Source organism: Lycorma delicatula, chromosome 9 (assembly GCF_047948215.1).
Source record: "Lycorma delicatula isolate Av1 chromosome 9, ASM4794821v1, whole genome shotgun sequence".
Taxonomy (NCBI): domain Eukaryota; kingdom Metazoa; phylum Arthropoda; class Insecta; order Hemiptera; family Fulgoridae; genus Lycorma; species Lycorma delicatula.
Genome location: NC_134463.1, coordinates 11962196 through 11987275, shown reverse-complemented (window position 1 = coordinate 11987275; position 25080 = coordinate 11962196). Strand labels below are relative to the sequence as shown.

Here is a 25080-nt window from a genome sequence, read left to right as displayed (position 1 = left end):
ATATCTGGCATTTTAATAATAATTCTTATTGTAGAATCTCATAAAAGCTAATTTATTTTTATTTTTAAAATTGATAAATAAACATAATTTATTGTAATAATGTTTTCTTTATGTTTTTCACCAGTTTTGGATTTTGTACATTGAAGTAGTGGTAATAATATTTAAATTTATAGGGTATGTTAAGATGAAATTCGGTTCATATTTGTCATGAAAGAAAGTACATAATTTTTTTTAATTTTCAGTTTGTTTTCAATATATAAATTAATACAAGTACATATAATATATACATAAAATTAAAAGTACATATTTCAGCTTAATCCACCCAAGTACAGATATAAGACAACTCTTACTTTATTTATATATTTATATAATTTTTTCACAAAAGTACTTTTGCGGAATTCCTTATCATCAGTCGTGTATCACAATTATATCATATATTTTTAATTTCATCATAATTCACCCCATTACCAAAAAAGGAATCTTAGATATTTTTAGTGGTTGTAAATTTTTCAATGAAATTTTTTAGCTTTTTCCTTATAACACAGCAAATATAGAAAAAAATTTCTTGAAAGGTGATTTTGGAGGTGGGAGAGCAGAAAAAATAAAAAATACCAATTTTTTAATTTTAAAAACTTTTCTGGTTCATTTCAACACATAATTATAACTTTAAAATAAAACTTCATCATAAATTTCCCCCACCCCAAAGGAGAAATGTTTACATAACTTTTTTCAAGTATCATTTTTCCACTACATAAGAATAAATAAACAAAACTACGAAAGTATTACAACTTTACTTTCAGATTTTTTTATCATCTCATCCTCATTAAAATACATGCAAAAACGTGACCTAGATCATAGCAGAAAAAAGTAGTGAGGGACTGTATAAAAAAAAGTAGATGATAATAAATATTTGCATTTAACCTTCAAATCAGTGAAATTAAAAAATTTAATAGCTTAATATACATTAAATTTAATTAATAGCTATTATATATATATTTTTTATTCCAGCTTAATGTATAATTTATTTAAGAATTTTTATAGAAATGAATTAAAAATTTATCATTCCTTCATGCGACTTATTTTTTGGTTTTGTTAAAATTTATTATTTTTTTTTTAGATTATCAAACTAGTTTCACAGATATAACTATGAATACATTTGATGAAATGTTAGGCTATTGTATTAAGTAAAAAAAACCTATTCTAAAATATTATTTTAATAATTGTGTTTTAAATGAAGGACTACATTGTACATTAATAGTATTATAAAATACTTCAAAGGTTTTTCAGAGGGATGCAGTATTGAAATTGCTTTACTGTGGCTATGATATAATATAGAATTAACAGATTATTATATTACCCATGAGACTGGCTTCAACTTAAGTGATAGGAACTAATTATTAAAGTTTTTTTTAAACTAAAGATTCATGTTCAATTTAAGAATGTTGTTTAAATAAATATATATCATTGTAAAGGTATAAATTATTGTTTTACTCATGCTATTGGTGTTTCATGTCATTCGATAGTGCATATTTAAGAACGTTTTTATTCGATAATTTTTCATCTCTTTGTTATTGTGTGTAACGTTTTAATTTATTGCTTATTTTATGATCTGTGAAGGTCAGATTGTCTGTGTAATTGACATAGTATATACCGTATTTGTGTTCATGTTACTTGATATTTTATTTAATTTAGGATTTGTTATTTTGTCATGTATTTCGTATGTTTAAAAGAGATTTGAATTGTTCATCGTGATTTAAAAAAAAAATTGTATATGTTATTAGCGACTAGAATTCATAAAAAAAAATTTGAAATTTTGATGTATTGTTTAACTTATGGGAATATTGTTAATGAAACAAGTAATAATATTATCTGATGGCAATGAGAGTGAACTTTTAAATTTAGGCCTAACTGTATAAACTTAAACATAATTTAAATATAAGTCACTTTAAACTTATAAAGGAAATAATGATTATCAAATTCTGTTTAAATTCACATATACTGCATAAATGAAAATATGTTCCTCTTGGAGGCTCCAATTTTATTACAAAACTGGTAAAGACTTAATGTTATTGCAAATTTTATTAAGTAAAGCATAAAATATCTCGCTGAAGGATCTAGCCTACTGGGATGAGTATAACAAAATAAATTAGATTTTCTATTAGGTACATGAGGCATCCTGTAACCAATTTTCAAAATATCAATTTCTGTGAAAGGGAACCATATATTCATTCTTTCTTCTTTTCTCAAAAATTAAAATTCAAAGTTAGTTTGTTGTTTAATTACATTATTAAGTGAATTATAATAAAATAGCAGTGATTTTGGTAAAACAAAAAATTAAGTTTGGTTTAAAGTATGGAGAAGAAAATTTTCCATAAAAGTTATATTTCATTTGCAATTGATTGACGAACTAAGAAGTGGATAAAATGTATATTCTATAAATATATGTATTTAATTATTTTAAAAAATGCTAACAATTGCTCTGAAATGAAGTAGTGAAAAAAAAAATACTCAAATGTTTGTGAGTTTCATACTTGTGCATTATACAAGCTGTCTTCACGAAAAACTTTCTGGACATGTTCTGCAAGAAAATAAAGAAAAATTTCTTATAACCATGAGTCTGGAAATACTTTTGATTTAAGCTGTGTAAAATTTCACTCTGGTTTCTGACCCAAAGATAAAATAAAGCCGTACTGAAATTTTTAAAACTTAAATTTACGGGTTAAATTTGATAATTGTATGTGCTTTTTGATCAGAAACTTGAATTAAAACAGATTCTGGAACTACATATCTATTAATTTTTGAGAAAATTATTGTAAAACACAAAAAATTGTATACACAATTTTATGGTTTGATGTGCAGTAGTTTCATTAAATTATCATAAGCAAATAAAATTTTGCAGCAGAATATTTAAAGAATTTAACTAAAAAATTAAAAAAAGAACTTAATTGTTGATGGTTGTCTTGAATCCAGTGACAGAAATTTAGACCCAGTGAAAAACCCCCCCAGTACCCTTTAGGTATCCTCCAGATATTATATTTCAAATCTGCTAGTAGTTCAGTAAAAATTTTCGTACTTTACTGCACAACACGGAACTTGTCTGTACCGAGCCCCGGACTAAATTGAACTTGCCGAATTATGTTCTGATCTTTATTGACACAACATTTTTTTGATTTTCTAATACAAACATGATGGAAAAGAATCAATTGTTTGTAAGCACAGAATTACTTAGGCAAAGGTTTTTGGAAAGAGAATCCTTACACATATTCATATTGATGTTTTCATTTTGATCAGAAACATTAATTAAAACAAATTTCCAGAGCTATTTATTTATTAATTTTTGAGAAAATTAAGGTAAAACACAAAAACATGGTGTTCCAAAACACAGTTTTATCAATTAGGGAAGTTTTGTTAATATTCACAATGTGAAGCATTTCTGTTATAATTCTTGCAAATGAAAATTATATCTGCACATTCTTCATTTGCACAACTGGATAGGTGAATACGAGGTGCTACCCAAAAGTTCGGGGAATTTTACCATAAAAATAAAATAGCTTACCATAACTTATAATTTCCACTGTCTCCTTCAAAGTAATCCCCTTGGGCATTGATACAGTGATCCCAGCGGTTTTCCCATGATTCCATGCATCCCATCAGGTGTAAGTGTTCGAAGCACGTTCTGCGTTTCTTCCTGAATCTCCTCAATTGTGTTAAAACGACGGCCTTTCAATTGAAATTTTATTTTCGGAAAGAGAAAAAAGTCGCACGGGGCAAGGTCAGGCGAATAGGGTGGATGGGGAATCACTACCGTCTTTTTGGAAGCCAAGAAATTCCGAACGGCTAGCGATGTGTGCGCGGTGGCGTTGTCATGGTGCAGAACCCAGCTGTTGTTACCCCACAGATCTGAACATTTGAGCCTAATGCTTTCACGTTACCGCTTCAAAACTTCACAATAAAACATCCCATTGGCAGTTTGACCAAGAGGAACAAATTCCTTATGGATAATACCTTTGATGTCGAAAAAAACAATCATCATGGACTTCACGTTGCTGCGAACTTGGGGTGCTTTTTTTGGCCGCTGTGAACTTGGCGACTTCCACTGCGACGACTGCTGCTTAGTTTCAGGGTCATACCCGTACACCGATATCTCATCACCGGTTATGATGTTGGAGATGAAGTTAGGGGTCATCTCTTGCTGAATTTTTCAATTCACTACAGACAGCTACGCGATTTTGTTTCTGGTCGCTGTTCAACAATCTCGGTACGAATTTTGCAGCAATGCGTCTCATGTTCAAATTGTCCGACAAGATGCGTTGCACGAACCCATATGACATTTGTACGATTGCACAAACATCATGGATTGTTTGTCTACGATCTGCAACAATAGCCTCTCGCACTTTCGCGATGTTTTCCGGTGTTGCGCTTGTTGATGGTCTTCACGCTCATCGTCATCGACTGTCGTTCGTCCATGTTCGAATCGTTTGTACCACAAAAAAGTTTTACTTTTACTCGTAGCATCGTCACCAAATGCTTACACAAGCATGCGATGGGTTTCTGCACCAGTTTTTTTAAGCATGAAGCAAAATTTGATGCAGGTTATTTGCTCTTTAAAATCTGCCATTTACAACTTCGCCGAAGCAGTAAAACGTTACATAACCGCACGAACGTCAACAATGCAGCCTTTCACCGTCACAGCTGTTGGAACACTTATTCACAAAGAGTACTGTTAACCACATCTAGCGGCAGCAGGTCGTACCAGCAATGGTTCGCGCGCGAAATTCAAATTCCCCGAATTTTTGGGTAGCACCTCATACACGGTGACAATTGAACAGGCGGTATTTTTAGAATCTCAAGTACTGTAATTTTTTTTCAATTTTGAAAGTTTACAAAAACTATTCAAATGAAACACACAAATTTCAATTTTTAATCATTTGTTAATACTGGCAGTTTAAATAAAAATTTATTTTTTTTCAAAATTATTTACAAATAATGAATTTTCATTTTTTTTTTATAATTTCAACTCAGCACACAAATTTAAATAATGAAATTAAACTATCACCTTTTCTCCATTTTTTATTTTTAACAATTGATTTTATTTCTATTTATTTTCCAATTTTGAAGCGATACTTGTTTTAATTTTAAATAAAGTATTTTTGGCCACATTTCGTTCTTTGTTATTTTTAATAAGTCAAATTTCTTAAATTCTTCCCCATGTTCTACTAAGGTAACTTACATAAACTTTCTCAAAATATATTTTCTACAAATTTTATTTGTTTACCGTAAATTTAATGAAGTTATTTGTCAAACCTAAAAAATTGTATTTTGCGACACCATTTTTTTTTTGTTTTACAATAATTTTCCAAAAAAATAGTGGTACAATTCGGGATCTGGTTTATTCTATTTTTTCTGTAAAAAATCATACAAAACCATGAAATTGATCACTTTTAATACAGTTTAATTTTTCTAAAGTTACATCTCAAAAACAAAGCATTTCTGGATTCATGTTTATATGAACGTTTTCCTTTATTTTTACTTGAGAACATGCCCTGAATTTATCTTAAGATAATTTAAGAATTAGGCTTATTTATTTATTTATAAGTTTCACTGAAATATGCACATTCTTTATTTAAATAAAATAATTTGGGTAAACAAAAAAATAATGTTGTCAAAATTTCATCCAATTTAACAGTGAAAAACCACATTTTTTTATGTAGACTTCACAAAAAGCTGCAAGTAGATAAACTTTAATCAGTATATTATAATAAATTGTTTAATTTCTTCTCACATAACTAACTTTTTGTAAGTATTGGAAATCTCTTTTATGTTGAAGTTTTATTGTTTGAATCTCATTTAGATAAGAATATTTATAACTGAGAAAGAAATAGGTTTAATGTTTTATAAAAGTTTACTGACAGTTTTCTTTTTATGTGGTTTTGTTATTCAGCGATAATATTGGATGCTATTTTGACAAATTCTTAATAAATTTAAAGAAATAAAGAAAAATTATAAAATAAAAATTTGAAGGGCATGACCTTATAGGTAAAAATACATTTCATTTAATCAATTAGTGTCAGACTGGAACAGATTAAAACATGGTTTGCATTCTGTATTTTCTCTACAAAAAAAGAAAAAAAAACACATGGCTGTCTTTTGTCATGATATTACGTTACAGATAATTAGGCATCAAGCGTTACAGCTAGCCTACTGGAAATTTTATTTATCACTGACTGTTTTAATATATTTTAAAATAATGATAAAATTACTTTCACTTTATTTTTATATAATTTTGTGTATGGTTGTGTATCTTTTTATTTATCGGTTTTATAAATTCTATGATACATTCATTGTATATGAATTCACTGGACGTTTTGCACACATGTATAATTCAACATTCATATCTCCCATGTGAGGTGTGTAGATAATTTTTCATGATTTTGGGAAGATGTATGTGTACCTTGAAAAAAGTTGTAAGGAAAAAACTGTTGATATGGAAATAAAATCACTATATTTTTAGGGGTTCAATAGGTGTCAAACTAAAATCTTGTTCTGTTGTATCTGTATACTTGTCTATCACTACTGAATATTTTTGAAATTGGGGTGTCAAAAAATCTTTCTATTGATCTTTGAGCTTGTAGCTTATTTTAATCAAAAGGATTCAGTGATAGTGTGAACTACTCTATTTTATTTTTATGTTTTCTTTGTATAATTATGAAAAACTGCCGAGCTTGTTCTGTGTCTACGTAGGACAATACAGCAAAACAAATTCTAATTTATTATAGGTTTGCTGTCTGGTTCATGAGCTTCACGTAAATAATATTTGTTGGGTTATGCATGTGAGTCAGTGTGATAATGGGCATTCTTTTTATTTAGGATTTTGTATATTAATGCTTTCTCTTCGTTTTTTAGATTTATGGACAATCATTTCAGTTTAGTTGATGATGTAAGTGAGATTATGAATCTCATTTCATTATTCTGAAGTGTGTTAGTGTTTTGTCTCTGCTTCAACTGGATATTTTAGTGGTCTATTTTTTCCTGATATTGTTTTTATTGTAGTGGAATGTTGTGTAAAATATATAGTGTGCTGAAAATTTATATTGAACAGGGTGATAAAGGTAGGTATGTATAACTACATAGATCTCTAATGAGTGTTTGTGTTCATATTTTGTGATTGTGCACTCCAAGAAATCTACTTTTTTGTCTTTTTAATATCAACTAGTGAAGGTTTAGTTTTAAAAATTTTCTTGGTGTAATTATTATAATAATTTCCAACAGCACTGCAGCTCATTGTTAGAGACTTCTGCTTCACAAAAAAAAGGTGCATAAAACTTTTCATGTGCTGTACTAGTTCATAAGAATGTTATTGAAATCTGGTACTTAATAGAGATGTCTGAGTTATAGAAACCAATTCGTAAATTTTAAATAAGGCAATTCATGATTTCTGTGAATTTTGTATGATATACATCTTTCTTGATTTATATTTTGATGAAACTGTTTTTCTTGGTGATTAAGGTATTTGTGTATTGGATATTGTAGTACAAAATATGCAAAAAGTAATTATTCCTGATAAAAAATGATTAGAATTAATGAATCAGATCACTCATTCACAATAGCTACAATATTAATTAAGTAATAGAAAACTATTTCAAGCATTTTATTGTGTTTTAGCACCGACTTCAAAAGTTATATATATCATCAAAGTTTAGAAAGCATAAATTTGTAGATAATCAATATGGGATGTGTGAAGTAATGTTGGTCCTACTAATAGTATAGTGGAAGGGATATTGTACCATAACAGGACATCGTAATTATCAAGATGCATTCGCTTTTTTGGAATCCTGTTTTTAAAATAATATAAAATAAACCTTTTGTTCTGAGATGTTCATAGTAATTTAGTAATGGGTAAATATGTTATTCCACAGACAAAAAAGGAACTGCCTCAGTATTTGTCTGGATGGTTCAACTATGATAAAAAACCTTGATAGAGCATCACAGAATGTATATTTAATTACAAGATAAAAGTATAGTAATTAAAGTGCATATTAATTATTTAAAATGTGAAATTATATTAAGGTAGATATAAGATATGTTTTTAATTATAAAAAATAATTCGGAAGATGTTAATAAATATTATTTGCCTTATTGGCTTCCGTTTGTTATGTATAGTATGTTTCAATATTCATTATTAAGAGTTTTTTTGTTACTTTTCATTTTCTTCTTTTTCCATGCTCAGTAGGTATGTTAAAAATTGAACTGTATGATTTATTGTGATTAAATAAGCCCTGGAATATAGAGTACTACTTCGACAAAATTTTTGATAGATTAAAAAAAATAAAATAGAGGATAAGAATGTTGCCCTACCACCCTAAACCCAACCCATTAGAGCTGATTTGGGTGAAAATAAAAAGTCAAGCTACGAAGATTTGTCATGTTAGCAAAAAAATACAATAAAAGAGATAATTGAGAAAAAGTTTACTGGTATATTGGAAGCGGTGCTGTAAACATGCCATAAAAATAATTCAGAATTCTGTGTTAGACAGAGATGCCAACATACAGACTAAAAGGTTTACAACAGCTTGCAAATGTAGCAAAAGCGGTGACGATAGCGCCGATGAATCTCAGTCTTCAAACAGTAGCGATATAGATAAGATGTATGCCATTCCTACTTTTCATTTTATTAAAGTAAAGAACTGAAAATATAAAAACTTAAAAATAAAATGAAACAAAAAAAATTCCGCGAACAAAAATTAGTTATAAACATAGATATATAAGTTAAATTAATAAAGTTACTAAAGGCAAACAAGCAGGTTCGCTGTACAGTGCACTCACTTGTATGAGTGTGTGTTTTTGTGTGTACATTCCTCAGGAACAGAACGAAATGCAAGGATAGTGGAAGGTGCATTACCCTCTTGCCTATTGCAGTATACAGAGTGGTGTGCGTTGCTGTTGGATCTTTCTAGCAGGCTGGTGGGTGATAAATGGAGAACTGATTAATATTCATGATTTATGTGAATTTTGGGACTGTGACCAAAAGGAGTTATCAGTGACAGGAACCCAACGAAACGATTTGATTATAAGCTTATGTTCCATGATGCACTTCCTTTTCATCCAGAATGGGCAGAAAGCCCTGTAATTAGGGGTCACCCTCCCATAAGGAGTGGGTGCCAGAGATGACTTTAGAGCCTGATTCTATATGGCACTTTACTGTGACTAGTTTACAGTCGAGTGCTGGTTAGTTGGGCTATCCTAGAATGGTGTATGGTAGGTTCAGCCCAGTTAGTGATATTGGGTAAGGAAAGGGATGGGGATTTCCAGAGTGATCTTGTAATGTCTGTCTCTCTTCTTTTTTCTTTTATATTATATATTCCTCATGTCTCTCTGCCAGTCCAGCAATCCATCCCCTTCTTATGCATCAATTTAGCTTTTTAAATTTTGAAGACTTTGAAGTTTATTATGCTGTTGAGACTTTATTTTATTATTATTTATTTAGTTAAAATAAATTACAATATGTATGTAGAAACTTACAATTCCTGTGTAAAACAATAATTTTACAGTACTGGAAATTTAGTTTATTCACTTAGAATAATTTTCAAATGTTTAATAATATATATTATATGTTATATTGAGTATATGCATCTCTCTCTCTCTTCAATAAGAAAATTTTTAGCATTTAAGATTATAGTAACAAGGATGAAATGTGTGGGTATTTTATATATATATATAGTAGTTGTATATTCTGCAGCCACTTTTCTATAAATATTTTGGGAATCCTTTGTGTACTTTAAAAAGATCTTCTTTATATTAAAGAAAATAAAATTCTTCCCAATTCATTTTTTATAATGAACAAACAAAATTATTGTTAAAATTCTGTTTAATCAAATATTAGACAATTATATTCATTACCATACCATTTATCAGATTTATTGCAGAAAGATGTGTGAGTTTATTAAGCTATTGTGACATTTAGGAGGTAATAATGTAAATTATATTAATTTCACCAATAAATTAGTTATTAGTTTACCTTAGAATTTTACCATTGTATTTGTTGTGCTAATTTTGATGATAACTTTTGTTTATTTTTACAGAGCCAGCTGTAAAGGTACCCATAGATGTAAAAAATGCTATTATGTAAGTCAGTTTTGTTTATTATTTATTATTATTATTTATTTTTTTTACTTGCTTTTCTTTAATTCACAATGTTTTTTTTTTAATGTTTGTCCTCTAATCTTACATCCTTAAGTTAACATACTTCCTGGCATATTGATGAAAATTTTCACAGTTACTAAGGTCCGATGACAATACATTATTCCACTATTACTTTTGTAAACATTTTCCTGATGGAGGTAAATTAAGGGTGCAGGTGTAATAATTAAACATACTTCCTGATATTGCCTATTGATGAAATTTTGCACATTTACTAATGTCGGGTGACAATACAATATTCCACCATTACTCTTGCAAACATTCCCTGTACAGGTGTAATAAATTAAGTATGCGGGTGTAAAAAATTGGAAAATCTGCAAAATGGCTCTGCGGGGTCTCAATATATGACATTATCTTTTGAAATCCAAATTAACCTACTAAAATTAAATTCATGCAATGTATGATAATTTGATTACAGTATGACTGAAAAGTACAAAGCAACCCTTTAAAAATTTTGAAAAATGTTTGTAATATTATTTATACATTTTCTGTAAAGAGTTGGTTACCTTCAAACCAGTTTCTGCCTTCTGCTTGAAAGCTGCCTTGCTTAATAAGTTATCACGTCGGGGAAGTCTAACGGTATTAATTAAGAATTTAAACAGTAACCATCATTAGTTATAAAAGAATTATTAAAATAAATATAAAACAGAAAAAAAACATAGATTTGGAAAAGAAAACTTTCTTGTGTTTTTTAAAATAAATATTGATAAATAAAAAAAGCTTCTCTTTCAAATTTTGAAGTTTATTTAAGTTTGAAAACTTGTATATTATACTAAATCTTAAGAATGAGATTATGCAAGCTTATAACCATTTTTAGTCTCAGATTAGTTTTTATGAAAATAAAAGTTGCTTAAATCACTATAAATTTTTTCTTTACATATTTTTTCCCAATCACTCTGTTAAGATTAATTAACTATTTACACCAGAGAAATAATTAATATTTGTTTGTTATATAAAAAAAAAATTGTAAATATAATTCTGGATGTAGATGTACTATTATTAATATACAAATTTATTATTTACTTAACACTGAATATGAGGCCTGTTTAAAAACTATTTGACTATTCTTTTCCTCTCGAAAAGTATTTGAATGAATGTACATGCATTTTTTTTTGGACTGCATAGAGCAGGTCAGTTGTTCAGGAATCACTGTCTGCCTTACTGTAGTAAGTGGGTCATATCACATTTTTATTTTGTGCATATTGATGGAATATCTTAAAGGATGTTACTGTATCAATTTCTGCTGAAAGCTTGGTGATACTGAAAGTGAAAAATGTAAGATTAAACGGCTTTCTAGAATAAAGCTATGGAGGTAAAAAAATTGAAAGTATGACCCAGAAACCAATGCTCAATCATCACTGTAAAAGCCATCATGACACCTAAGATCAAAGAAAGCAAGACAAGTGAGGAACAAAGTAAAAGTGATACTAACTGTTTTTCAATCACTGCAGAGTTGTGCAACACAAATACATATCAGAAGGCCAAACAGTATTGTCTGAAGGTTCTGTGTTGCAGTTCAGCACAAGAAAAAACCTGTGGGAAAGTGCAAGTGACAGTTGCATCATAATCTATCCTTGGATTAGTCAGGGTCTATTCACCAGACATGATTCCCTGTGATTTCTGGTTGTTGCTTGTTACCCAAACTGAAGATGCCTTTGAAAACTTCCCGATTTGATGATGACAAAACATAATGCTGAACATGATAGCACAAGTGGTAGCCATTCCAAAAAAGAATTACAAAACATTTCCTGCGATGGAGGAACCATTTGGTAATGTGTGTGGAATTACAAGGGGGGAACTATGATTGGAAGCCACTAGATAGGCCATATATATTTTTTTTATGGCCTACGGTTGAATACTTTTTGACTTACCTTGTATAAATTCTTATTTTTTATTTTTAATCATCACATTAAATTGCCTACAAGTAATTATGTTATTGAGTTATAGACAAGATCATCAACTGTATATATTTATAAACTGGTGGTTCCTTAACATGTGGAATGCCTTGGGAGTATTATCCTGGAAAATAAAATGATACAAAGTAAAAAAAAATTTTTATGATTGAACCTACGTTTAACAAACTGGTTCCCATGTGTTTTTAATTTTTTGGACCGTATAATTATTGCAATATATTTTAATAAATATCAGTTGGCCAGTTTTTTATTTGCTTGTTTAATATAATTTAGAGTCCTTCCTGGAAATGATCCTTAGGAGTTTAACTTCTCTATTTTCCATTATATTATTACTTTGAACAGTTTCATATGATTTTTTTATATCAAGTCTTGCTTGATTGTTGATATTTTTTGTTTAGAATCTAAAAACAAAAAAAACTTTATTGAAACATTTTCTACCAATGTTCCTTAAAGCTTCTGTAGACAGTAAAAGCATTATTAGATAAATAAATCAAGTCTACTCAAGTCTGACTCAAGCAGGTGTCTATTGGAATCAAAAGACAGTAATTACAGAAAAGTGGATTTTATTTTAGAAATAAATTTAAATATGTGATGAAGATTAGAAATAATTTTTTGTGATTATAGGCCAATGTTTTTACCCGATCCAAAAGATGGTTCGTTATATATGCTGGGAAAGAATACAAATGAATTGAAAAAACTTCCATTTACTATTCAACAGTTAGTTGCATCATCACCTTGTCGAAGCAGTGATGGTATTTTCTATACAGGTACTCTATTTGCTGATAAATTTAATTATTATGCTCATATTTGTTTAATTAATGTTTTAAATAGGGGGGAGGATCCTGGAAAAAATGGTAATCATCATTCTATATAACATGGTGTTTCTATAGCAACTAGAACATGCTCTGTAAATAGCATCCTAGATTTCATTACCTAAACATAAATGACTGAAAATGAAGTTCATTCATAATGTATATCATTGCCATTTTACATCTAATTTCTATTTTATTTGAATTTATAATAGTTTAAGAAACTAAAATTATATATTTTTAGTGTTGTTTTCTAGACAGTATGACTTGCAAACTTCTGATACCAGATTCATTCATTAGCTATTGTAACTAATTTACAGCATTATCATCATACTCATGTTTTAGTTTACTATTAAGGTGTGGTCCACAGTTTACAGTGCTTTCCTGAAGATGCTTTCCGCCATCTTCAGGAAAGCATTAAAATAAAAGAATACGAGAGCATTAAAGTAGAGTAAGGCATTAAAGTTAAAGAATAGCAATTAATGTCAAAGGATATGGGAGATGAACCCATTCCTACCCAACTGATTGTATGTATATTTCTAAATCTACTCCTCCAGATCTATGTCAGCAAAATTTCAATGATAAAAATATCTTTTCCATCAAGTCCTGGTTCCACTAAAAAAGCTTATTAGCTTTGAATACTGAAATAAATCAAATGATTAGTCATAATTTATGAATCGATTAAATATATAATAGTTTGTGCAATGACATGTTTGAAATTGTATCGTATGGCAAATGATGGCTCTCTTGTTCTCAGTGCATTTCTAAATCCAAACTACGTATTACACAATTTTTCTTATATTTGCTGTAAATATAGTTGTGAATGATGATGATAGTGATGATATTGGTAGTGTTGGCATCTAAAATTTTAAGAAGTTCTATGCAGTTACCATCAGGATCTCTGTTGTCTATCTTCAATCTTTCCCATCTCTTATCTCTTTTTATAAGAATACCAGGACCAGATTTATATTTAATATCGGTTCTGTATCTGATTTTATATAAATTTAGCGCTGTTTTTCATTTCTAAAATGAAATTTCAATTTTCATTTCTGGATTGAAAGTGCCTCAAAATTCTTATGCCTAACTATGCAAATATAGCTAACTGGTGTCAGAAACTTAAATTTGAAAATCGCAGTTCAACTGTGCAATTTGCATTCTTTCAGTCACTGAGTTCTTATTTAAAATAATATGCGAGATAATAATTATATATAAATATATAAAATAATAATTTTTTAAAGTCAATTTTAAGACTCATATTCCTCTGTACTATTATATAAATACAAATAAATAACTTCATCCACCAAGTACAGAATAAAATTAAATTAGGATGACACTTACCTTATATCATTATATATACACAACAGTACTTTTACGATTTTCTCGCATGTTTGGTTGATACAATCTTTTTATTGTTCACGTAAAATTACATTTTATAAATACACATTTACAAAATAAATTCTTGATAAATACAATTAAAAAAATTTATTAAAACTTTGGATGTAAACTTTAAAATAAATTCAAATCAAAATGGAATTAAAATTAAAAATTGTTTTTTTTCCTTTTAAATTTAAAATGAAATTAAAGGTTAAAGTTAAAAGTTAAAAATTCCATATATAAAAAATATTTGCTGAGTAATAAAAATATTAATTAAAAGTTAAAATGATAAATATGTTAAAAAATAATGAATGTGTATGTGTGTGTGTGTGTGTGTGTGCGTGCATGCGTGTGGTTTGGCTAGCCAATATTATATTACTGTGTAGGATTTTAAATAGATTTAAAAAAATTGTTTAATTTTAATTCCACTTTTATTTGAATTGATTTTAAAGTTTATATCCAAAGTTTTAACAAATTTTGTTTTTATGTATTTATGAAGATTTTATTTTGTTAATGTTGTGTATTTATAATATTTAATTTTACATGAACAATTAAAATAATGGATCCACTGAAGATTCGAGAAAATCATAAAAGTACTCTTGTGTATATATAATGTGATGTAAGGCAAGTGTCATCCTACCTAATTTAACTTTATTCTGTACTTGGTGGATCAAGTTATTTATATATACAATATACATATATGTATGTATGTATTAGCTGTTACTTTATATATGTATATATTAGCCACACTGAGTGAGTGGGTGTGAGAGTATGTGTGTTAATGTGTGCATGCACATGCACATGCACATATTTTTAAATGGTTATTTTTGATAAATATTTAATGTTATCAAATCACTATGAAGAAAACAAAAGAAAAACTTAAGAAAAGAGAACTGAAGATCTTATTTTCTGTTTACATTATTATAATATGATTATGTTATGTATACAGCCTAATATTTTATTATTGAAAAATAAAGATATTAATTTATTGATTGTAATTAATGTGTACTGATTAATTTAAATTGATTTTTACAGCTGCCAACCATAGCTGATGATCCTTTTAGGATTAAACACAATAAACGTATATTCTGTAAAAGAAAGGGATAAACTTTATTATGGATGGTAAAATGGACCTTTAATATATTTCCTGTTTTTTGCAGTCTTATGCTTTTTAAATTATATAATTTGCCCATGGGGAATAATTTCTAATCCAAAGAAAAAAGATGTGCCCTAAACCATTCATCTAACCTCCAGAGAGGTTGCTGGTAAGACAGAGGGAAACTCCTTCTTTATTACAACTGACTACTATACCATGTACATGGGAGATGTAACATCTCTATATGTATCAGTAGTAGTTTGTAGTTATAAAGGACTTGGACAATAACTCTAATAATATTATAAAAATTAATCACTATATAAAGGGTTTAATTGTTATTGCTAAAATGCTCTATATGAGACCAGCAAAACTTTTTAATTTATAAAAAAAATCAAAACTGAATGATAAAGTAATATAAATTAAAAAGATTGAGTTGACTGTCTTTAGAACATATTTAAAAAGAGAGAACAAAGATGAAAATAAAAAAATGATTGGAGAAAAAAAAAATTATTATAACAGTTCTAATAATTTGCTAGTTCCTGACAGAAATTAGCCATAGTTTTCAACTAGCCTTTTTTAGCAGCAAGCCAAAAAAGCCTTATGAATATAATTAATACCAGATGTGTGCACACACACATAGACTTTTGCATATCTGTTTCAAGGTCAACATAAATCAATTATTGATGCTTTGTATAGTATTGATTGCTGATAAGTTACTTTAAGCACTAGACTTAACATTAATGTAAATATTAGAACTTTCAAACTAATAAATTAGTACACATATTGAAGGATGTGTTAACCATAACAGTTGTTTTGTCAGTTGTGCTGTTGAAGTTGTTTTATAAATCATGTTCCTGAATAAATTATTTGTATGCCTCTGAATGTATTAATCACATTAAACTGTTCATTGTATTTTATAAATTATTTACATGTATTATGTGATATGTGATATGTGATAATATGATATAAATACAATCAGGTTATATATCCAAAATAAATTCAATACAGATTTAAAATGTTATCTTTCCTCTTGAAATATGTGTTTATGAAGGACTTTAAGATTTATCCTTAAGATTATTCTAAAGACCTTTATACGTGATCTCAATATAAGCACTTTAATTAAAGTGGTTAGTGTATGGGGTCAGGAAAGTTTTAGTCATTGTTTAAGGCTGCAAAACTAATTTTGGCTTACTTACTTATAATATCGTGTAAATTTCTAAAGTACACAATGAAATCATCAAAGAATAATGTTCTGCTAAAATGAAAAGTATAAATAAGATGGATTTCAATTTACACAAATGTCTTGATACCGGTCAAAAATACAAACACAAAACATAAATTAATGTGCTTAAGATATTTTCTGATCAGTTTTTTAAAAACATCTGAAAGAGTAACCAATTATACTAATAGAGAGATTAATTATCAGTTGTATGTTGTAGATAATTTTAGAATTATGAAAATCACTTGCATTTAAATAAAAAACACATTTTATTAATTATACTTCTGTCCTTTAAAAACATTCCATTACTTCTTATTATACTTGTAGGTTCTCTGTATTTATGTGTCCTAATTGATATCATTTGTAAACAGGAAAGAAAATTGATTCATGGTTTCAAGTAAATTGGAAAACTGGGCGTAAACAATCTTTTGTAACATTTGATCAGTTGGAGAAGACATGTCCTGCAGCTGCTACAGATCACGTGTTTATTGGACGAACAGGTAACAGTTTACATCTGTGTGATTTATTTGTAGGCATAAGCGTGTTTATTATTCTGTTTATCAGTATGCACTGTAAATACCTTTTATATTTATTATTGACAGTTTATTATTTTTTACCGATTTTTCAAAGAAAAGTATGGTATTACTTTCAGTCAATGGGATTGGTGGATGAAATTGAATTTTCTTTACATTTTGAAGTATGAGGAGTATGAAAATAACATTCACTTGAATCTCCAAAACTACTAAATCAATTTTATTGAAATTTATATATGTTGTTGTAGTGTATCTGAAGTTTTGCATGAGAAAATTTGATGAAAATTCATTGAATTCGTCCTGAGTGATTACATAACCTCAATTTGAAGTACTTTTTCAGTCGCATGTTGGGATTTGGGGATAAAAATGAATTCTATTTATATTTTGAGATATGAGGATTATGAAAATACCATTCATGTATAAAAATTTTGTGGCTCGAAAATTCCCAAAACTACTAAATAAATTTCATTGAAATTTAGATATGTTGTATCATGTATATGTTTTGCATGTGAAAATTTGATGAAGATTGGTTTTGTTGTTTTTCAGTTACGTTCAATTTAAGGTTGACAACAGAAAACGTAACTTTAAGGTTATGTTGACTTTGTATTGTGTATTTTTCATATGCATATGTGTGCTTATGCAGTGTGTAACAGTGGTGAGAGTGAGTTTATACTTGATGCTCGGGTGTAGGGTCTACTTGTTTTTAATTATTTCATCAAATTACGGTTATAATAATTTAATTTTCTTATAAACAGAAAGTATATGTTAATGTTAAACAAAAAAATTGTATCTTTTTGTTTCCTCATTTAATTTATGTTTTGTATATTTCTTGTACAAAAAACTGTATAAAAATTATACAAAATAAAATAACAGAAAGTCAGTCATCTTACTCTAGAATTCTTTTAACTGTGCTAGAATTCTTTTTTCTATCAATCAGACTCATCAAAAAATTGCTTGATTTATTTTTATTTATTGTATTACTGTGGTGGAGATAAATAATCAGCATATTTTTTTTACACAAGCCTTATAAGAGTAATAATTGGCACACTGACATCAAATTTTGTTATTGTGTATTTGGCTGGTCAAAATCCGTGCTGTCTAGAAATTGTTTTTTACTTCAGCTTGCTTAAACAAATTAAGTTCATCAAAAAAATTTTTTTTTTTCACTTTTTTAAATTAATTTTTTAACTCAAAAATGTATGACTGTATTAACCTGTATAAAAATAATATGAACCTGCTTAATAATAGTTGAAAAACCTGTATAACCTGTAAAAACCTGTATAATAATATTGAAGAAAAAATCAAAGTTAATGTTAAATAATTACATACTGAAAGTTTAAAAGTAAATTATAATTGTATCTAATTCAGTTATTTTATAGAGTTGAAGTAACAAATTGCACATAAGAGTGTTCAGGTGATAGATTCACAAGTACATGACGTTAATATTCAGTAACCCTGCGCTATTTTATTTTACAAAAATAATAAAGACATGTCATATGATCAATAAATATGTCTTGCCTTGTTTGGGACACTGATAACTCATGAGTATTTTATTAATTAAAATTGTTTATTGTTACAGTTATGATATTTTCAATTGTCCATTGACAATAAACTTTCAGTAATATTTTAGATTACATTTCTATATATTATCTCTGTATAATACATTTCTATATAATAAATTCCATTCAAATATCGTCATCTGATTGCAAGAAATTCGTAGTGCTATCAGTATTAAGAGATATAATGAGAGGCTCAATTTTGTTTTCTATTATGTTATTCAGTTCCCAATAATTTGGTTCAACAGCATCCATTACATGTTTCATACAGTTTTTCCATTCTGCTGGCCTGTTTTTTATCAATGACTTTTAAGTATAAATTTTTAACAGCAGATATTTTAAAAGTAGTATTTTCTAACGCTACATAATGTTTGATTTATCCCCAAATTAACTCATCAGATTGAGTTCACAACAATAGGGAGGCAATTGAAGCCCGGTTTTACCACTGGATCTTGCTATCTCATCAGTTTTATGCACATTAGAATTATTTTTATTATGCAAAACCCTTTGCAATGATTGGAGCTTAAGTTCATCCTCTTCAAAAATCACTTTTTTTGAACTAAACCACATTTTGAACTAGAATTTTCTCCTATTTACATGAATGATAAGGGACATTGTCTAAGACAATAACTGATTTCTAGAAGAGGTAACACATTTACTAAACCATATTTCAAAAGATGTGTTATTCATCTCATTGTTATAGTCTCCTGTAGATTTAGATTCAAAAATCCAAAAACCACCATTGACAAACCCGCTATCACTGCCGATATATATAATTATGAGATGTCTATCTTTAACCAAAGTTGTTCTTCGGAAATCTGGTAGATCATTAATGTCATTTACAACTCGTAATGCTTGGTCTATTGTAGGCAGTTCATTTCAAAATTAAAATTTGTGTACTTTTTTACAACTAGCTTTTTTATCGAAATTGTCAACTTCAGTTGACCTGTGGGGTTTTGTTTTCTTAGGAGACCATAATTTATTTGTAGATTAATACTCGCAAATCACTTTGTACACTGAAGCAGCACAACTTCCACTTATGTTAGAGTTTTATTAACGACATTCAACATCAATGCCATTGGATTGCTTTATAATTTGCTTTTATAAGCATTTAAAATGATGTATTTTAAATCCCTCACAATGGGATTTTTTTGTGGCCTTTTATTTGAATGGGATATCAATAATAGTGTACTATTATCAGCTAAATATAGTGTCAAAATAATGGTATAACTCAAGTTGTACAGATACAAATCTAGGAATACACTACACTCATGTTCCAATAAACTTAGAAAAATTGTGTTATATTAATTTTAAATAACATTAGAATAAATAAATAAATAACAGAAACACAAATATTGAACATGAGAACAAAAGAGTGATCATATGAAAAGATTAAGGGTTTTAATAGAACTGAGAAGACATTTATTATATAAACGTATGAATATAAGACTACTATATAACTAATTATACGATGATTAGTGTTGTGTATAGATATGGCTGTGTTGTGAGTTGGTACTGATACTTGGGATTTGACTCAGCAGAATCATGATGTACTCTGTTACATAAATGCAATATTTGTTTATTCTCTCTATAAACCAACAGTATAGATTAAGTGGTAAGCTAACAATAGATTAAGTGATCAGATAAGTAGGCTTTCTTACATCAATTCCCTCTATTGAGTGGAAATAGTGTGCTTAATCTATTGTTTCAGTGAAAGATATGTGTTAATTTGTTACTTTACACTACCAATCATTGCCTGTATTATGACTAATACATAGGAAGCGATTTATGTACAAGTGGTACTAACCAAGAGTTTTTTTTTTAATATATTAATGATGTTTGTTATACGCCAATCCCTTTAAGAACGCAGTAAAGATGTTACTTATATGGCTGAATATTACTTATATTTAGTGTATTTGGCATGTTGATATGAAACATTACATTCAACTTGGTGAAGAAAGCATTAAAGACTACTTCATTTCTCATTCTCTTTTGTTAACCTGGCGTGAAGTGCTATTATTCTATGGAATGGCTGAATCAGTTTTGTGAATGTCTGTTTCATGTCAGTTCGCTTATAACCACTATGGATGTGTCATCTAATATAGATGTATATCAGTTAATTATTTAATTAATTTTGATTTCAGAATACAGCCTGATAATGCATGATAGTAAAAAACATGGGAAACACTGGAATATAACATTTTTTGATTATGCTGCACAAAGTATTCAAGGTGACCAACTAGCTAATTATGGTATGTATTTTTTCGATAATGCCTACAGCTTAAATAGTTAAGTTGATTTTCTCTTCTTTTTTATCATTACTAATAGTGTATGAAACAGACCCGTACTGATAAATGAAGTTGTATCTCTTTACTGTACATAGTTGGTTTCAGAAAACTTACATACATCAAAATGTTGAAAATTATAGGAATATCCATTGCTGAGTTAATACACTCAAGTCAAAAACTTTATATTTCTGTTTATTTTTACAATTATTTGATGACTGATCATTTTTATTGGTTAGATGTGCAGTCTGTAAAAATGCATTGTTGCACTAAATAAACAAACCTGACTAAAGTATGTAGGAATAAAAAAAGGAATTTCAGAAGATTGAGGTGAATAGTACTAAAATCTGAATGCTGTTTTACAAATTCATATATTATAAGATCATATCAAATCATCAAATGATTTAAATGCTTTTTAAACCACCTAAAAACTTGGGCACATGACAGTGTGTCATCTCCATACACTCTTTTCAATTTTGTTAGCAGAAGGGGGAAGTTTTCAACACTAGCACTAGCCATATATTATAAGATCAAAAAAAAATTTGATCCATCACTCCTTAAAATGTAAAGCAAGTAATATCAGTCAGAAGAGGATAAATATCTGCACTTTTTCAAACGTTATACTTATACCCCATTGCAGCTTGTACTAGAGGTAAGAACTTGCGGTATATTTTAAAAAAGTAACTGTTGCTCAGTGATAAATGTATTTTTGTATACCAGCAAGTCATTTCTAACATTTGCAATTATGTAACAAGAAAAAAAACTGCATTTATCTAAAGAATATTATTTTACATTGTCTAAAGCCTTAAAAAAATAGATGTATTTTTATTATTAAAGTGTTTACTTTATATTTTGGGAAATTATCAACCACTGAATAGGAATTTTAGAAGTGTATTTTTAAAAACTTTCAATTAAAGATCTTAATAAAAATTATTATTTAAGCATTTGTTCTTAAATGTTAAATAGTTTCTAAATAAAAATTAAAAAAGAATAATTCCTAATACTTGTGTATGTCATGTTCTTTTAATTCTTAAAAGAAAAGTTGATGAAAAGAATGAAATAAATAACTTGTAAAATAAAATAAACAATAATTAATAATATGTAAACAAGCAACATAATCATTGAATATATGCTCAATATTTTGTTGTTTTCCAAAAGATGCAAAGGTAAAAAAGGTAAACAATTTTTTATTATTTATAAAAATAAATCAAATAATGAATAAAATTATTGATTACAAGATTCAAATGATGAAAAATGAATCGAAATTAACATTTTTCAGTGATACATATCAAATCCAATTTTGTGAAACTGACCAGTTAAAGAAATTTTATCTTTTTTTCATTTTAGTACAGTGTCTGTTTATAGAAACATTAATAGAAATTGCTTTTACAATCAGATAGGTGCATATTTAAAATCCTTAATTATAGTTAAAATTTTGACGACATTGATTTTATTTTTGCCAATTTGTTTATAGAAATTGTTTAAAGAATATTAACGTGTCTGTATTGTTTTGTAATTCAATAACATGCACAGATAATGTGTACAATGAATATGGATTTCTTACAACTCCTGAATTAGTATAGTGTACAGAAACAAAAATAGAACCCCCTGAATTATTTTTTCTTAATGTATGTTTTTTATATTTAATTTTTTTTCAAGTAAATCTTGGTTAGAATTACTTCTTATCTGAGTTAATTAGTAGTTATATATAACATTAGATAAATTTTTTCCTTAGTTATTTAGGTAACTTTTTTTTACAACAACTTTTTGTCATACTTATTTTTTCATACTGTTTACTTTTATGTCTTAAGTTTATGAGGGTGGTTCAGAAAGTTTGTGGTCTGATACAGAGATACTGCAAGTAGGTTCAAATGGCTATTTGTAGTTAATGTAATATCTGTTAGATGGCATACTAAACAGTTTCCAACATGTCTTCTCAGTTATTTAATTGTTGTGGTTAAGAGGTAGTAGATGAGTGCTGTTTTGTGCAAAGTGGATAAAATTGAAATTCAAGCATTAATAAAATATTTTGTTATGAAAGGTTTAAACCCTACAGATTTAAACAAGGAGTTGATTCAATTAAATGAATATTCTTCATTGTCTTTGACATTAAAAAAAGGGCAGTTGAATTCAAATTTGGTCTAACCTCCATCTTTGATGATAAGCATTCAGGATGCCTTGCAACTGCCATGACCGATGAAAATATCGCAAAAATCCACAATGCGGTATTAAAAGATCAATGATTGAAGATACGCAAGCTTGCAGAGATTGCATAAATATTAATAGAATATTAACATCTTACATGAGCATTGGGCATGAGAAAGCTATCAGCACGATGGATGCCGCGTTTGTTAACAGTTGACCAGAAATGCACTTGAATGAACATTTATCAGCAGTGTTTGGACATGTTTAACCGTAATTCAACTGAATTTTTGTGATGTTTTTTACTGCTGATGAAAGTGGATTCATTATTACAGCCCTGAGACGAAGCAACAGTCCAAACAGTGGGTCAAAACTGCTGGAAGTGCTCCAAAGAAAGCAAAAAGTGTTTGATCAGTGGGAAAAGTCATGGCCTCTGTTTTTTTGGGTTGTTTGTGGTGTGGTGCTCATAGACTATCTGGAAAAAGGAAAAACAGTCACCAGAGAATATTATGTAGCATTATTGGAGCAATTGAAGGAGGCCATTAAGATCATCCACATCCACATGCACATTTGAGCAAGAAAAAAGTGCTTTTTTATCATGACAATGCACCCACACACATGTCTTCTGTTACTGCTAAAATTTATGAACTGCGTTTCAAATTGCTTCCAGGTGCATTATATTTGCCAGATTTAGCACCAAATGATTGTTTCCTGTACCCGAATTTGAAGAAATGGCTTTGTGGGCGAAGATTTGCCTCAAATGATGAGTCATAGGTGAGACAGATGCCTATTTTGCAGAGCTTGAGAAATCGTATTTTACTGAAGGAATAAATAAAGTGGAAAAAGAGTGGACTAAGTGTATTACTTTAAAAGGCGACTATGTTGAAAAATAAAAAAAATTTGATAAGAAATTCTGTGTTTTCTTTCTTAGGCCACAAACTTTCTGAATCGTCTTCATATATGAATTAGAGTGTAACTGTTAGGTGTGGTTCAGAATAGCATGCACACATATTCAGATAGTTTAAAACAACATCCATAATCTATATACTGAAGATGTAAAGAAAAAAGGCAGTGGAACTAAATGGCCATTAATACATAATAATAAGTTCTGGTAGAAGCAAGTTATATTTGTTTAAATTTAATTTTTATACAGTTTAATATAATTTTTTAAGAAATTCTGGGTATCAAATATATTTATAAAGAAACTGAGTTCTGTGCATTAATTTAAAAATTTCATTGTAAGAATTTACAATAATAATTTAATAGTAATAATTTTTGCTAATGATGTGACGACCTATATATTCAAACATCAAAACTTCATTAAATTGCAATTTAAATAGTTTTCATTTGCATACATTTTATAACATTACTTTTAATTAAGATAAACAAATATACATATATATTTTTATTTTTTTTTAATAGAATTAGTTCACTTCAGTGGAAGTTCTTCAGGAAGAGTTGCTACATTTGATCGCAGAAATGGCGCTCTACTTTGGGAACAAGATTATGGATCTCCTGTAGTTGCATTATATTCTAAAGGAAACCAAGATCTTGTTTCAATACCTTTTACTTCTCTTGAAGAAACTACACTAGACCGTCTGCCTTTTAGTGGAGATAAAGATAAATTGTAGTTAGTATTTTTTTAGTAATTATACACATTTAAATCTTTCATTATTTAAGGATGAAGATTATGATGATGATAGTGGTAATTGTGTGATGGTGATTTTAGAGTTACTGAAAATTGTATTTTTTTCTTTTTCTTGTAGGATGAATAAATTTGGTATTTATTGCTAAACAGTACATCGTTTGGCATGTGTCGACATTCACCAGGGAATATCGACATTTACTGATATTGATCTTTCACGATAACATACGTAAAAATATATGCGCGCTTGCGCGCACACACACACACATACATATTTTTTTTGTAAATGAGAGGTGGGATTACTTAGCACA

At 28.4% G+C, this 25080-nt stretch overlaps 1 protein-coding gene across 1 annotated transcript in view; it reads left to right on the top strand.

Moving 5' to 3' along the window:
• LOC142330341 (serine/threonine-protein kinase/endoribonuclease IRE1-like) overlaps positions 1–25080 on the top strand; it is a 102137-nt gene that overhangs the window by 42561 nt on the left and 34496 nt on the right. Inside the window, exons 3-7 of the mRNA XM_075375572.1 lie at positions 10080–10122; positions 12735–12877; positions 16980–17108; positions 20842–20949; positions 24547–24754. Of these exons, the coding sequence (XP_075231687.1) occupies positions 10080–10122; positions 12735–12877; positions 16980–17108; positions 20842–20949; positions 24547–24754 (631 nt within the window). The remainder of the gene's footprint in view (positions 1–10079; positions 10123–12734; positions 12878–16979; positions 17109–20841; positions 20950–24546; positions 24755–25080) is intronic.